This window comes from Narcine bancroftii, chromosome 6 (genome assembly GCF_036971445.1).
Source record: "Narcine bancroftii isolate sNarBan1 chromosome 6, sNarBan1.hap1, whole genome shotgun sequence".
Classification (NCBI taxonomy): Eukaryota; Metazoa; Chordata; class Chondrichthyes; order Torpediniformes; family Narcinidae; genus Narcine; species Narcine bancroftii.
In genome coordinates this window covers 169,851,607-169,866,928 of record NC_091474.1, presented here as the reverse complement: position 1 = coordinate 169,866,928, position 15,322 = coordinate 169,851,607, and the positions used below count along the sequence as shown (strand labels likewise).

The following is a 15,322-nucleotide window of genomic DNA, read 5'->3' as shown; positions in this document are numbered from 1 at the left end:
AAGCACATTTATCTTATTTGTCTTACTGAATCTGGGGCAGCATGGTGAGCATATCGGTCAATGTGACGCTATTTCAGCTGCAGTGACCTGAATTCAAATCCAGTGCTATCTGTAGGGAGTTTGTATGCTCTCTGTGTCTGCGTGGGTTTTTTTTGGGGGTGTTCCGGTTCCCTTCAACCCTCCAAAACATATGGGGTTGTAGGTTAATTGGGATATTTGTGAAGCACAGGGTCGTGGGTATGAAGGGCCTGTTATAGTGCTGTATGCCTAAATTAAAATGAATATCTTCAGTGTTATTTAATGAAAGGTGTTTTAAACTGATTTTCAGCTTCACCTTCCAAAGTAATAACACTAGAATAAGAAACAAGTGGTGTTTTAGTGCTAATTAATTCTAAATTCATATATTTAATAATGTATAAACAGTTTATATTTATCACAAAACTAAATATCGAAGATATTTTATAGGAATATTATGTGGACCTCAGCTAGAATTTGACCAAGCCGATTAGAAGTCAACCAGAAACATGGTTAAAGAAAGGCTTTTGAAGGGTAAAAAGAGAAAGATGTTTCAGATTAAGAATTAGAGATTTGTGTATGGTGACTGAAAACTCTTCCACTAATAATGGAATACATGGTACACTTAACAGTTACTGTTGAATAGTTGGTCAGTGTCAAACAGTTTATAATTACAAGCATAGTGAAAATGAAGTCATTTCAAAATTTTATAAATATCATTGATTTTCTTTCATTGTGTTGAAGAGCATCATCAAAAGGTGTTGATGGGTAGAATGGCATATCTCCTCATCACATATGGCTACTTGTGGGCTACTTTATTTTTTAAAAGTTTTAAGGAAACTGGAGATTAAGTTGTCAAAGCACAAGTCTGGTATTTATTTAATTTATAGAGTCACCACCTGTGACAGCACATATGACCAAAATAATTCTATATGTTGGTTTTTGGATGGTTAGGAAGAAAAATGAGGAATTAAAAATGGAGAATGGCTTAATGGTTCTTACTATTGAGAGTTCAATTCTTAATTTTTGACCTAAACTGCTTTTGTAAATAAAAGAATGGGTTTTAAAAAAATAATAACTTGGAAATTGAGAAAGCACACTTTAGACCATTTAATACATTTTTTACTTAAGAGTTTCTAACTCAGCAGACTTGCCGATCACTATGAAGTATTATGGTTCTGCTTAATTCTTGTTGTTAAATCAATATTCATGTAAGTACAACTTGGCATAACTTTTTGTTCTTATAAAACATCCAGTTCATTTTAAGCTGTAGCATGGGAAACCTGTTAGCATATTTGTTTGATGAAATGACATTTTCCAGTTCTTTTGAGTCATAGCTCCATATTACATATTTTATGTTGTAATATAAAATGTTTTCAAAGCCTATATATTAAAAAATACATAACATTATGACTTTATGGGATATCAAGCTATAAAATATATCGTTCATTCACTATTTCAAACACAAATTATAAGAACAGGCAGAATTCTCTTCATTAATTTTCCACATCTGCACTAATCATTAACAAAGATAATGTAATTGAGGATTGAATGTTATTTACCTTGATGAACAATACTGTAAATTTGAATAGTGCTGATTTCCTGTATTACTATATTGTATTACATCAGAAAATTGTTATTTCAATCCAATTGAATTGTCCCTATTCCAGTGTGAGTCAATAAATACAAGTTATTTATTTTATTCTTCAAGTAGCACATGTTGCGGTTTCTTAAAGTGCAAAGGAAGAAATTAAACATAGTTTGGTACATGACATACTTCCCATTCCCTACCTCAGGATTGCTTATATAGACTAGCTTGAGAGTTGGTGCCATGTTAATGCATTGTGGAATTTCCATAATTCCTTTATGCTTTTGGCTGGTATAGCAAGGAAGAGAGAGTGGATAGGAAATAAGACAACACGTTGCGTGTGACTGAATGTACAATTTGATCTAACCAGGTTACTGCTTAGTTTGTTTATTTTGATTTAAATCCAAAGGTACTCTAATTTAGTTGAATCATATCAAATATGGTACTCTAGAGGCAACCTCTACATTATAAAGGGAGTGAGAACTGCGTGCTCAGAAAGCGATCTGTTCCACGATATTCTACAATGCAAATGCATGCCATCTGTGGATGCAATAGGTACATGAATTGGGGGAAAAAAAGTTTATTTACTTTTTCTCATATAATGGCAGACCTGCCCTCCCAGAATTCCGTGAGGCAGAGAAACCCCTCCATGAGTGCTCTGTGCATACAGCCCTTCCATTATGCCAAGGCACACTAGGATACAGGGGCTTTAAAGGAAAAGGCGGCTAGTTATTTGCCTGCCCACAGTACTCTCTCTCTCTCTCTCTCTCTCCCCCCTCCCCTCCCCACCCTTTCTCTCTCCCCATCTTTCTCTCCCTTCCACTGTCTCTCTCAGATATATCTATCCTTGATTGTTGTATATACCCACTTCATTGTGTGTGAGTGTGTGTATTTCATCCCCGCGTGACTTTCCCATGCTTGCTATAAATACTGGGCGTATGTGTTTTTCCCCTACCACTTTCCCATCGTCCTTTATAAATTGTGCGCGATTGTTTTATTAAATTGTGCTCGTATTTTCCCACGCTCTTATTCTTGTGTGTTTTATTCCTGCTACGATTTTCTGATATTGGAGTAGGTTTATATAGGTCAGCACAATATCATAGCTGAAGGGCTCCTACTATAATGTACATAATGCTGAATTATATTTTAATTGAGAATGAATAAGTTTTTAAAATACAAGATCAGGATTGAGAATTTAGTAAATTGAATACAAAGATTATTCCTTTTTTTAAAATTGTTATTTGGAAGAATATCTTTTGAATCCTTCACATTCCTGCACGTACACAAGAATGTCATCAGGACGTCACTAATTGGACCTGACGTACCAGATGTCCTGTTCACATTGAGCAACCCAGTACGCCGATTCAGAATATCAGGATTCAAAACAGAACTTGAGAGGGAATGAATAACAGCTATGAAGAGTTATAATGCAGAAGTAACCCCAGAGATGGAACTGGAATGTTTCTGTTTATAATTTTTTGCAGCACTGATCAAATATAATCAATCCATTGCTGCGCCAGTAAAGCTTTATCCCACATGAAGCTAGTCTGCTCATCTTAATTTCCCTTTATCCCTCCAACTAACTGATTGTTCATATGCTTATCCACCAAACCCATGGATTCTTTTGGCATCTATCCAACACAATGGGATAATTCACATTTTTTAATTAACCTGCCAGCACGTGTTTATGATGTGGGAACACTTGACGGAAACCCACACTGTCACAGGGTGAGCATATTTACTCCACACAGACATTCCCTGAGGTCAGGATCAAAATGGGTCCCTGGAACTGGTTGACCAATGGCCTCTTTTGTGTATTAAATCTGTTTTTGATCATTTAATCAGTATTTTCCAAATATGCATACAAAGTTTATTGTTAAAATACCTGAATGTGACTATGTAAAACTCACAGAGGATTAAGGGGGAAAATGGTCAGTTTTTCCTTCATAATATGCCCAGTTGTGCTTTAGGGATCTTGTAATTGATGATGACTTCCTGGTGATCAAACACTTTTGCAAGCAGTTTAATTTTACTTCCTCACAGCTGAATTAACGAAACATCTTAGTAAAGCAGATGTTCCATAATAATTTTATATGAAATACATATGTACATTCTAGTGATAGGTTGCACCTTCATGTTCACCTTTTCATCTTAAACAAGAAGTTTAACTTGTGTTTAATTATCACAAGATCGTGGTAGAAATTTGTTTAGTTTATTCACATTTTAATAAAAGACCTCACTTTGAAAAGTGTCCATAATAAAATGTTAATTTAAAAGTTTGTATCTGAAGTGATATTTTGTTTTGGGATGAGTATTGATGCAAGTTAGTTTACCTCGAGATTGTAGTTAACCTGCACAGTTGGGCAGTATCATCACGGTGCAGTACATCAAAGGTCATTTTGGTCACGGGACTTGGATTTGTGTGCCTGATGTTTCATCCAGGACTGAAGCTGGTCCTAAAGTCCAAGAGGAATGGACAGAGAAGAAGAAATAGATGTCAGAGACCAGAAGCAGGAATGGGCCAGTTAGGCACTGGGCACGTGGCATTCAGGACATCAAAGGGTTGGGGCCTGGTCTGAATTCAAAGTGAAGGGGATTAAGCTTGAGCCAGTTGAGAGTGGTGACATTAAGAACTATGTGGGAATGGAATACCTAAAAGATGGATGGGATGCACGAGGTTTAACTTAATTGGGGTGAAATGCAACTCATTTGCCACCCTGTGTCACTCATTAGTCTTTCAAATTTCAGGAATATTGTCAGAGTACATGCATAACATCACATACAACCCTTAGATTTTTTTTCTGCAGGCAAGTCAGAATTACCACTTATTGGTAGTGTCAAAAAACCCAATGTATATATGTAAACAAATAATGAATGTAAACTAATTGACTGTGCAATAGAGAGAGAATTTTAAAAAATCAGTAAAGTACACAAGAAAGGGTCCTTAACTGAGTCCCTGATTGAATTTGTTGTTGAGGAGTCTGATGGTGGAGGGGGAGCAGCTGTTCCTGAACCTGGTGGTGCGAGTTTTGTGGCACCTTGACCTCTTTACTAATGGCAACAGCTGGAACAGAGCGTGTGCTGGGTGGTGTGAATTCTTAATGATTGCTGCTGTTCTCTGACCTATGCCATAGGTTCTCTGTGATTAGTAAGGGATTGCTTAAGGTGCAATGTGAGTGGGAAGGGAAGGTTGAAAACCACTATTTTGATTGTACCTAATTGACTTGTTATGTGCACAGTTTTATATCTCCAAAGGAAATGGGCCAATGACAATTTTTCTCAAGCAAAATATTTCAATAACAATTGAGTCTAGAGCAGTGGTTCTCAAACCTTCCCTTCCCAATCATGCCACCTTAAGCAATCCTTTACTGATCACAGACAACTTATGGCATTAGGGATTGCTTAAGGTGGAATTTGTGTTTGTGGGGGGAAGTATGAAAATCACTGGTGTAGATGTTGATAGTGGGGAGGATAGTGTGTTCACTACCTTTGGGGGGCTTTATCCTCAGGGCTAATGGTGTCCCCATACCAGACTGTGATGCAGCCGATCAGCGCACTTTCCACCATACATCTGTAGAAATTTGCCAGGGCTTCTGGTGTCATATCAAACCTCCACAAACTCGAGGAAGTAGAAGTGCTGACGTGCTTTCTTCACGATGCCAAGAAAAATCCTCCAGGGACTACTAAGGGGGCTTTAAACTAGTATGGTTGGGGGAAGTGGTTCATATAAGGGAGGACAGCAGAGAGAAGGTTTGTGGGCAAACAGTGAAGGCTTGTAGTCAAAATTTGAGGGTGGAAAGGCAGATGGTTAAAGGAGGAAAAGGATCAGGGCTATGATGGAGGGGGGGATGATGGTAATAAATAATAGAGTGGACTGGAAAGAGGCAGATAGGGAAAAGGTAAGATGTGGGAAATCTCTGAAATGCATTGACTTTAATGCTACAGGAGTATTGTAAGAAAGACATAAAAACAGAATCAAACTTTAACATTACTATTAACTTAATCTAATTTAACCCCCTCTTAATTCTAAGGGCACATGTAGTAGTGTGTATATGTTCAGGAAAGTTCTTTGATTCACAGTCCAATCTCACTTCTTACTCCTCCAAATTTATTGGTATCAAGCAATTCTTATACTGTGCAAAGAATTTAACATTTATGAATTTTCACTAGGCTTTGGTGCGTAAAGGTAAATGGTTACCGCTCAGGAAGGTCCTAGTTGGTTTCAGAGAGAGATTTGTTGCTCGAAGGATGGGCACGCAAACGGATTTCCTCCGATCAGCCACCGGTGTCTTTCCATTACTCTTTTTCCAGGTCACCACAGAGTTCCTCTTGTTTCCCTTATTTCAGGAGAAGCACTCTATCCAGCCATTTCCTCTTGTAAAGACTACAAGGGTTTTTCAACAGGCTGAACTCAGAACTCACAACCCATCTTCAAAATTGAGTTTTTCAACCAGCCTGCCAGCTTGCCATGTTGCAGGCTCCAAATGCCACAGTAGAACAGTGTTCTCTCTCTCTTTCTCTCTCTCCTCTCTCTCTCTCTCTCTCTCTCTCTCTCTAAAAGAGAAATGTTGTTTGGTCTTTTTTCTCTCTCTGCTTTCAAAACCACATGACCCCTCTTAGAACAGCAAACTGCAACCAGACAGATTGTTGGCACCGGAATCAATTTCCTGAGCCTGGCCATCTGTTGCTTTAAAGACAATAGACTATTTACTCCACAGCATCAGTCCAATTAACACCTACTTGTGAAGTCTCCATAGGCATTCTTCAAAGTTTCTGTAAAGTCACTGTGGACATGGTCTCTACTTATGCCTAGCTCTTGCATTTCAAATGAGATGTCTTTTGTGACATGATAATGTCTGTTTGTGAAGGGACCTACACACTAAACCCCCACAATCTATCTCTTTTAAAGACATATTTATATATAATATAAAATATGCCCAGTGACAGTGGGATGTTGAATCCCAGGTCTTGGAGTTTGCTGATCAGTTTTGAGGGGATGATGTTGTTAAATGCCAAACAAGAGTTGATAAAGAGTATCCTGTTGAATGCATCTTTACTGTCTAGGTGTTGCAGACCTTTGTGTAGAGCCAATGAAATGGCATCTGCTGTAGCCCTGTGGCAATGATAGAAGAAATGGAACTTATCCATGTCACCATTCAGACAGGAGCTGATATGCTTGATCACCAGCCTTTCAAAACACTTCATTAATGTTAATGTAAGTGGTACTGGTCGATAGTCATTTTGCCATCACCTCTAGAATGCCCAACCAAAGATTAAATCCAAGATGGTCATTACATGAAAACTAATTGGTACTACATGGGGCATTGAAGCAAGAACACAAACCACTATACTTCTGCTGTCAGATCAACAGTGGAATACTTCTGTTCAACAGGTGCTTTGTGGACCTTACTCATATTTATTTGACTCGTATCTGGAACCATAAACCTAGTACAGGTTGGATTACTCTTTCTTCTTGCACACCTCTCACTTTGTTGTGACCTGAGTATTGTCAAAGGCCATGATCTATATCTGGAATAATTAACCATTTTTTTCAGAATCTTCCCATGCCCAACTTGAATTTTACAAATCCAAATGATCAGAGAATCAATTTCAATAACCATTGGAGGTTCCCACAGCTGGACAGGCAGGGTTTATTCCCTGAAGTAAAGGAGGCTAAGGGGGATGTAAAATTATAAGGGACATGGATAGGGTAAATCTTTTTCCCATGGTAGAAGTGTCATGGTAGAAGATCATAGGCTTAAGGTGAGTGGAGGAAGTTTCAAAGGACATTTGATAGAAAAAAATTACAAAGAAAGTTTATATCTGGTACCTGCTCGCAGTGGAGGTGACGTCAGGTTCACTACATTTAAAAGAAGATTAGACAAAGAAATTAGGTACAGAAAGACACAGACATAATCTAGGCAAATAAGAATAGTGTAGTGGGCCATAGGGCCAGTGCTAAACAACTGTACCTCATAAAACTGCTTTCTAGGATCTAAAGCCATGGATGAATCTCAGACCCTCATCTACCACTTTACAGAGAACAAAGTAAAAGAGTAGTTGAAATATTAGCAAGTCATGCAGCATTTATGGTGAGAGCAACAGAGTAACCTTTTGGATCAGTAACTGTTAAAATAAACAAGCTGTTTTCAGTGGAAAGAACATTCTAAAAATAGAATGAAAAGAACGGATGGGTATTATGAATTTATTGTAATTAAATGCAGAAGTAGTTGGAATATATAATTCTCTACGAAAGGAAAGGTGGAAGCAGAATACAAGGTAGATTTAAAGAAAATTACAATATACAGGAACATAATTCCAAAGTGAAACCAAGTAAGCAGTTTTTTCAGAGGAAGTTCAGGAAAAACTGATTATCTATGAGCAAAACATGAAAGTCTGCAGGTTCCATGATTGAAGTAAAAACATGATGCTGGAGAAACTCAGAAGGTCCAATACTATATTTTCTATCGCAAAGATGAAGATACATAACCAATGTTTCGGGCTTGAACAAAATGAGCTCATGCCTTGATGAAAGGCTCAAGTCCAAAACATTGGTTATGTAACTTTATCTTTGTTATATAAAGTACGCTGATGGACCTGCTGAGTTTTTACAGCATGGAATTTTTATTATCTACAAGCAGTTCTTTGATTGTGTAAATTTTGAGAGACTCACTCATTTAAGGATGAATTGCCTTCTGAAGAGTAGTTGCTGAAGAGTTTGCACGGGAGCATTACTACCGGTGAGGCATCTATTAATCCGACTGAGGTGGTAGGTGTTGTGCATGCACTCACAAACAGTAGAGAGTGCAGGTTGCTGAATTCAGCAAAGTCAGCCAGATCGGATGGGCTCCACCTTGGGATCAGCGGCTGACGATTTGTGGGACCAGGAGTCAAGGAAGTCCAATGGAGAGTAAACAGTTGGATATGAGGGCTATGTGCCTCAGGGCCCAAACTGCTGGAAAATGTGTGGGAATAGTTAGCCTTTAAATAGCATGACATATAACCACAGGGTCTGTGCCCAGATCTGGAGCTTGAGTTACCGATGAATCGAATAGGCATCTGCGGAAGAGCTGGAGGCAAATCCCTGGTCACTCAGTGATTCTCTTTTGCTTCTCTTTCTCTCTTACTGTTAGGGTATTTTGCATGAGGACTCCCAAGTCCCTTCTCACCTCCGAGTTTTGAACTTTCTCCCCATCTGCTCATCTATTTCTAGGACTAAAGTGTATGACCGTACATTTTCCAACATTGTATTTCATTTCCCACTTCTTTCCCTATTCTCCTAATCTATCCTATTCTCTTTGCAGCCTTTCAGTATCCTCAGCACCACCCGCCCTACCACCTATTTTGGTATCATCTGCAAATTTAGCCACAAAGCTATCTATTCCATCATCCAAGTTATTTATATAACACATAAAAAGAAGCGGCCCCAACACCAACCCTTGCATTAATAACAGGTAGCCAACCAGAATCAGATCTCTATTCCCACTCTTTGATTCTGCCTATCAGTCAAAGCTCTACCCATGTTAGTATTCTTCCTGTAATTCCATGGACTCTCATCTTGATAAACAGCATCAAAAAAGGTGTGGCACCTTGTTGAAGGCTTTTGAATGTCCATATACACAATATCCATTGCATTTCCCCTGTCTATCCCATTTGTGACAATAATAAATAAATCTTAATCCAATCAATCAAATCAGGTAGAGCATAGAACATGGAACACTACAGCGCAGTACAGACCCTTCAGCCCTCGATGTTGAGCTGACTCATATATTGCTTAAACAAATTCTTAACCTTCGCTTCCTTTGAGAGAGATTGATAAAATGACAAGTAAAATGTATTTTTTAATGAATCACAGAAACAAAAATTAGTATTTGCAAATGCCAGTAGAACAAAAAAACAGCCTTTTCTTTTACACACCTTCAGTTTAGGCCTACGTTTTCAGTGGGCTAAAATAATTATTGATACAAAGGAAGTGGCTGTGGCTGGTGAGAGTGTCGGGTTTCTTCCTCTTTCTCAGTATCTGCAGTGATGATTATGATCGTTGCTTTGCGTGGGAAATAATTTAGCAGCCAGCCTAAGTAAAAGCTGTGAAAAGGAAATAATAATATAGAAACCTCTTGCAATCTAAGTGAAGTTTTAAAAAAAGTCACAGTGGAATTGCGCCACATCTTCCTTACTTCCTCCTGTGACTATCTGAATGTAGTGGTACACTACCTGAATTAACTAGTGGAGGCATGTGAGTACAAATAGGATAATGTGCTGAATCCAATGCTGAAAATGTCTTGCAGAATGTTGGTTCTCCTACAAATGAGGAAACTGCTTGAAGACTTGTGCAAACACATGGACCTGTTTTGAATATTACCTACGACTATTGAGTAGATGGCAGCCTTTTGCATCCTGTTGCTCTTTTAGCCAAATTACTGTTATTTGTTCATGAATTCAACAAGTTTCAAATTTGTTTCATTAAGGTCGCAGAATGATAACAATTTATGTTCAAAACCAGTGCACAATTGTCAGCTATTAGCACTGCTGTCAATCAGTATAGTATTGGGCAATAGGAGAGGTAAAGGAGCCCTTATTTTTAACTGGCCTCATTTAAGTAATAAATGTTTGGAAATCCTGTGAAAGCAAAACCATCAATTCAAAAGCTCTTTATTCCAAAAGGTACAATTTAAACACCTTTCCCACTCAGACGCCATTCTGCAATCCTACAGTCATTGCTTTAAAAGCGGTCATTTTGATTTTTAGCAACGTATTGTACATTGGTTTCGATTTTTAAAAAAACTATTAATGGACTGTTTTTTTTCCAAAAATTACCTTTATTCCTGAGTCCTTTATTTTTACATTGCAGGTATGCTCTTGGGGATGCCCGCCGACCTCTTCAGGAAACTGCAGTTCTCATTGAAGATATTGTGCATTCTCAATTAATTAACTTGGTAAGGCTCACCAGAATTTACAACATTGAGACTTGTAAGTTGGGCGTCATATGTTTTCTACAATGGGTGGCACGATTAGCGTAGCAGTTAGCATGACCCTATTAGAGCGCCAATGACTGGTGTTTGAATCCAGCACTATCTGTTAGGAGTTTGTACGTTTTCTCCATGTCTGCGTGGGTTTTCCCTGTGAGCTCCAGTTTTCTCCCACCTTTCAAAAAGTACAGGGTCGTAGGTTAATTTGGGTAGAATTGGGTAGCACGGATTTAAATAGCCAGAACTGCCTTCTATCGTCCTGTAAATAAAATTTAATTTAAAATAAAACAAGTTATTTATGATTTATGTTAAAAGTCATAGATCACAAATGTGCCAAGTTATTTAAAAAAATTAAAACAAGATTTGGGTTAATGAGTATTACAATGAGTATTCTATAAAGGATTTTTAGAAAACCATTGATAAACAAAATTCCCCTTGGGCAACTTGATTTGATGTTGGGGTAGTTGGTGGCTTTTATGAATTAAAATTCAGCTATAAAATAAAGAAAAAAATGTTAAGTTTGCCACAAGTGGGTTACTGTAAGTAGCCAAGCTGGGATCATTGTTCTTTTTTTTAACCATTCATGTAACCTGAGGGCTAGAAATATAATGTTGAAAGAAACCAATGTTATCAAATTAGGATATAGTATGAGAGATTTTTAAAAAGAGAACTAAAATATATATATTGAATTATTTTAAAATTGTAGTTAAGATCATTTTCAAATCTCCATTATAATTTGTTTCACAGTTAAATGGATTTTCTTTAAGAAAAACTATCATTTGTAAAGAGTAATTATTTACTGCAGTCTTAAACAAATCCATCTGAGACATTGTTCACTAATACAGATACACACCATAGCTTACCCTTCGTTCATTCAATTTGAATGTTAACATGTAGTCATGGATGATTGATAGTCATTTTTTTCATTTGGTCAAACTTAAACCTCAGAGTTAGAAAATAGTGTGTTCAAGCGCCATGCCAGGATTCAGGTATAAATCTTGATTGATATTTTAAGTAATGAAATAAGGGAAGCATATCATTGTCAGGCATGCAGTTCTTCAGATGAGATGTTAATACAAAAGTCCATCATTTCACTCAGATAGACATGATAAGATCCCAAGCACTGTTTGAGGTCGAGGTGATCCTGTGTCCTGACAACATTTATACCTCAGAAAAACTCCTAAAATGGTTTTGTTGTGAATTACTGCATTACTGTGAAGGAGCATTGCTCTTTGCTAGCTAGAACATTCTACAACAGCAATGATTGCATAAAGGCAGATATTTGCTCGATAAAAAGTCTTGCTAGTCCTAGCTACAGTTCACTACATAAATGCAATTTCTTTACTTGCTTTTATTAAAATGAGTAAATAAATATGGTTTGTTTAAGAGTTAAATCTTCTGGCAGACAACCTCTTTCAAAGTGCCTTTTTTTGCTGTATACACTAGATAAACTTGTGAATTACAACAAAGAGCAGTACAGCACAAGAAGAGGCTCTTTGGCCCATGATGTCTTTGCTGACTATGGCCCCAGATTAAACTAATCTCATCTTCCTGCATATAGACTGTGTTCTTATTGAATGTTTTTCTGAAGTCCCTGTTGGCAACATCCTCTGACTTACTCTCATTCATAATCTTTGTCAGTTTTTCCAAGAGCTCAATCAAATTCTTGACATGCCCTCTGCCACACAGCTCTGCTGACTTTCCCAACTATGATGAGTAAATGCTATCTCTAAGAAGCTTCTCCAACATTTTCCATACCTATGTTATAAGGCTCACCAGCCTATTATGTCCTGGTTTTTCTCTTATTTCCTTTCTTAAACAAAGGAGACAATCCTACAGCACCTTGCCAGTGGCTAAGGAAGATGCAAGGATCTCTGTCAAGACTCCAGCAATCTCCTCTCTTGCCTCTTTCAGTAACATAGGATAAATGCAATCAGCCCAGTGAGAATTGTACACCTTATTATTCTTCCATGTCCTGCTCATGTACCAGTCCAAATATCTTAAATGTTATCAGAATTTATTGTCATGAACAAGTCATGAAATTCGGTGTTTTGCGACTGCATCATAGAACGCCCGCTCCATCCTCAACATTCATTGGAGCGACTTCATCCCTAACATCGAAGTACTCGAGATGGCAGAGGCCGACAGCATCGAATCCACACTGCTGAAGATCCAACTGCGCTGGGTAGGTCACGTCTCCAGAATGGAGGACCATCGCCTTCCCAAGATCGTGTTTTATGGCGAGCTCTCCACTGACCACCGTGACAGAGGTGCACCAAAGAAGAGGTACAAGGACTGCCTAAAGAAATCTCTTGGTGCCTGCCACATTGACCACCGCCAGTGGGCTGATATCGCCTCAAACCGTGCATCTTGGCACCTCACAGTTCGGCGGGCAGCAACCTCCTTTGAAGAAGACCGCAGAGCCCACCTCACTGACAAAAGACAAAGGAGGAAAAATCCAACACCCAACCCCAACCAACCAATTTTCCCCTGCAACCGCTGCAACCGTGTCTGCCTGTCCCGCATCGGACTTGTCAGCCACAAACGAGCCTGCAGCTGACGTGGACATTTACCCCCTCCATAACTCTTCGTCTGCGAAGCCAAGCCAAAGAAGAAGATAGTGCAAACGTACATATTATAATCTTCCTACAACATCACTATAAAAAATAAAATATAATAACAGTAGTGCTTAAGGAGTAAGGCGGTATCTTTGGTTCATTGATTATTCAGGTATCTGATGGCAGTGGGGAAGAAGCTGATTTTGTGCCGCTGAGTGCTTGACTTTAGGCTCCTGTACCTTTTCCAGAGTGAAGAGGGCATGGCCTGGGTGGTGGGGATCTTTGAGGATAGAGGCTGCTCTTTTAAAACACCACCTCATATAGTTGTCCTCAATGGAGTGAAGTCTGGTGCCTGTGAAATTGCAGGCCAAGTTAACAACCCTCTGGAGTTTATTCTTGTCCTGAAAGTTAGTGCTTCCATGCCAGGCAGTGATGCAACCAGCCAGAATGCTCTCCACGGTACACCTGTAGAAGTTTACGAGAGTCTTCAGTGACATACCTCAGACACCTCACAAAGTATAGCCGCTGGCAAGCTTTCTTTATGATTGCATCAACATAGAGGCTCCAGGACAGATCCTCAGAGATGTTAACACCTAGGAATTTGAAGTTCTTGACATTCTCCACTACTGAGCCCTCAATAAGAACTGGGTCGTGTTTGCTTGACTTCCTCCTAAAGTCCACAATAATCTTGTTGGATTTGCTGACATTGAGCTGGTCTCTCTCCTGCCTGTTCGCTTCCTCATTGTCGTTTGTGATTCTGCTGACAACTGTGGTGTCATCGGCAAACTTGTAGATAGCATTGGAATTGTGCCTGGTCACACACTAATGGGTGTATAACGAGCTAAGCCCGCATCCTTGGGGTTCGCCTGTGTTGATGATCAGTGAGGAGGAGATGTTGTTTCTAATTCATACTGATTGTGATCTTTCAAAGAGAAAGTCAAGTATCTAATTGCAGAGGGGGGTTCAGAGGCTTCTTGACCAACACTGAGAGAATAATGGTATTAAAGCTGCCTGTAATCTATGAAGAGCAGCCACATGTATGAATTGCTGTTCTGGAGATTATCCAGAACTGAGTGGAGAACCGGCGATATTGCATCTACCATGGAGCGATTGTAATGATAGGCAAATTGCATTGGGTCCAGATCTTTATTTAGGTACGTGTTTAGTCTGGTCATGTCCAGCCTTTCAAAGCATTTCATCACAGTAGAAGTTAGTGCTACTGGGCGATAGTCGTTGAGGCAGTTCCCACTACTCTTCTTGGGCACTGGGCTGATTGATGCCCCTTTGAAGTTGGTGGGAATCTTTGACTGCCACAATGACAGGTTGTAAATGTCCGTGAACACTCCGGCTAGTTGGTTGGTGCAGATTTTCAGTTCCCTTGCAGGTACACCATCTGGACCTGATGCCTTGCGAGGGTTAACCCTCTTGAATGATGTTCTGATGTTGCCCTCAGAGGGTCCTCAGCATTTTCAGGGATGCTAGTAGGCATTGTTTGGTTCTTCTTCTCAAACCAGGCATAGAAGGTGTTCAGCTCATTGGGTAGTGAAGCATTTCAGCCATCTATAATGTTCACCCTCGCTTTGTAGGCTGTAATTATCCTACACTCCCTGCCATAGCTGGTGTGTATTTGTCTCTAGCTTCCTCTGGAATTTCCATTTTACTTTGGAGATGGCCTTCTGGAAGTCGCACCTGAACTTCTTGTGAAGATCTCGATCCCCGGTCTTAAACGCCCTTGTTCTCGCCCTCAGCAGGTTGCAGATTCTCTGATTCATCCAGAGCTTTTGGAACACCCGGTATGTGTGCACATGGGCACACACTCATCCACGCAGGTCTTGCACATTCATTCAAGTCTAAGGAAGAGTTCTTGAATATGGACCAGTCCACCGATTCAAAGCAGTCCGCAGATGCTACTCTGCCTTCCTTGACCATACCTTCACCGTCTTCACCATTGGTGCAGTGGTCTTCAGTTTCTGCTTGTACCCTGGGAGTAGAAGAACAGCCAGTTGATTGAACTTGCCGAAGTGTGATCGTGGTATAGCTCGGTATGCATTTTTTCATGGTTGAGTGTGTTGGTTCCCCTGGCCTCGCATGTAACATGTTGGTTGTAGATCGTCAGAGATTTCTTCAGATTGGCCTGATTGAAGTCTCCCACAGTTATTAGAAAGGCATCAGGATGTGCTGTCTCATGGCTG

At 39.3% G+C, this 15,322-nt stretch overlaps 1 protein-coding gene across 5 annotated transcripts in view; it reads left to right on the top strand.

Moving 5' to 3' along the window:
• Positions 1 to 15,322, top strand: part of supt3h (SPT3 homolog, SAGA and STAGA complex component) — a 495,649-nt gene that overhangs the window by 263,769 nt on the left and 216,558 nt on the right. For 4 of the 5 annotated variants that reach the window (XM_069886703.1, XM_069886702.1, XM_069886701.1 and 1 more), the window contains exon 3: positions 10,455 to 10,539. In XM_069886703.1, coding sequence (XP_069742804.1) covers positions 10,455 to 10,539 — 85 coding nt within the window. Of the gene's footprint in view, positions 1 to 9,820; positions 9,840 to 10,454; positions 10,540 to 15,322 lie in introns of those variants that run through there. The other variant, XM_069886704.1, reaches the window with a different exon arrangement.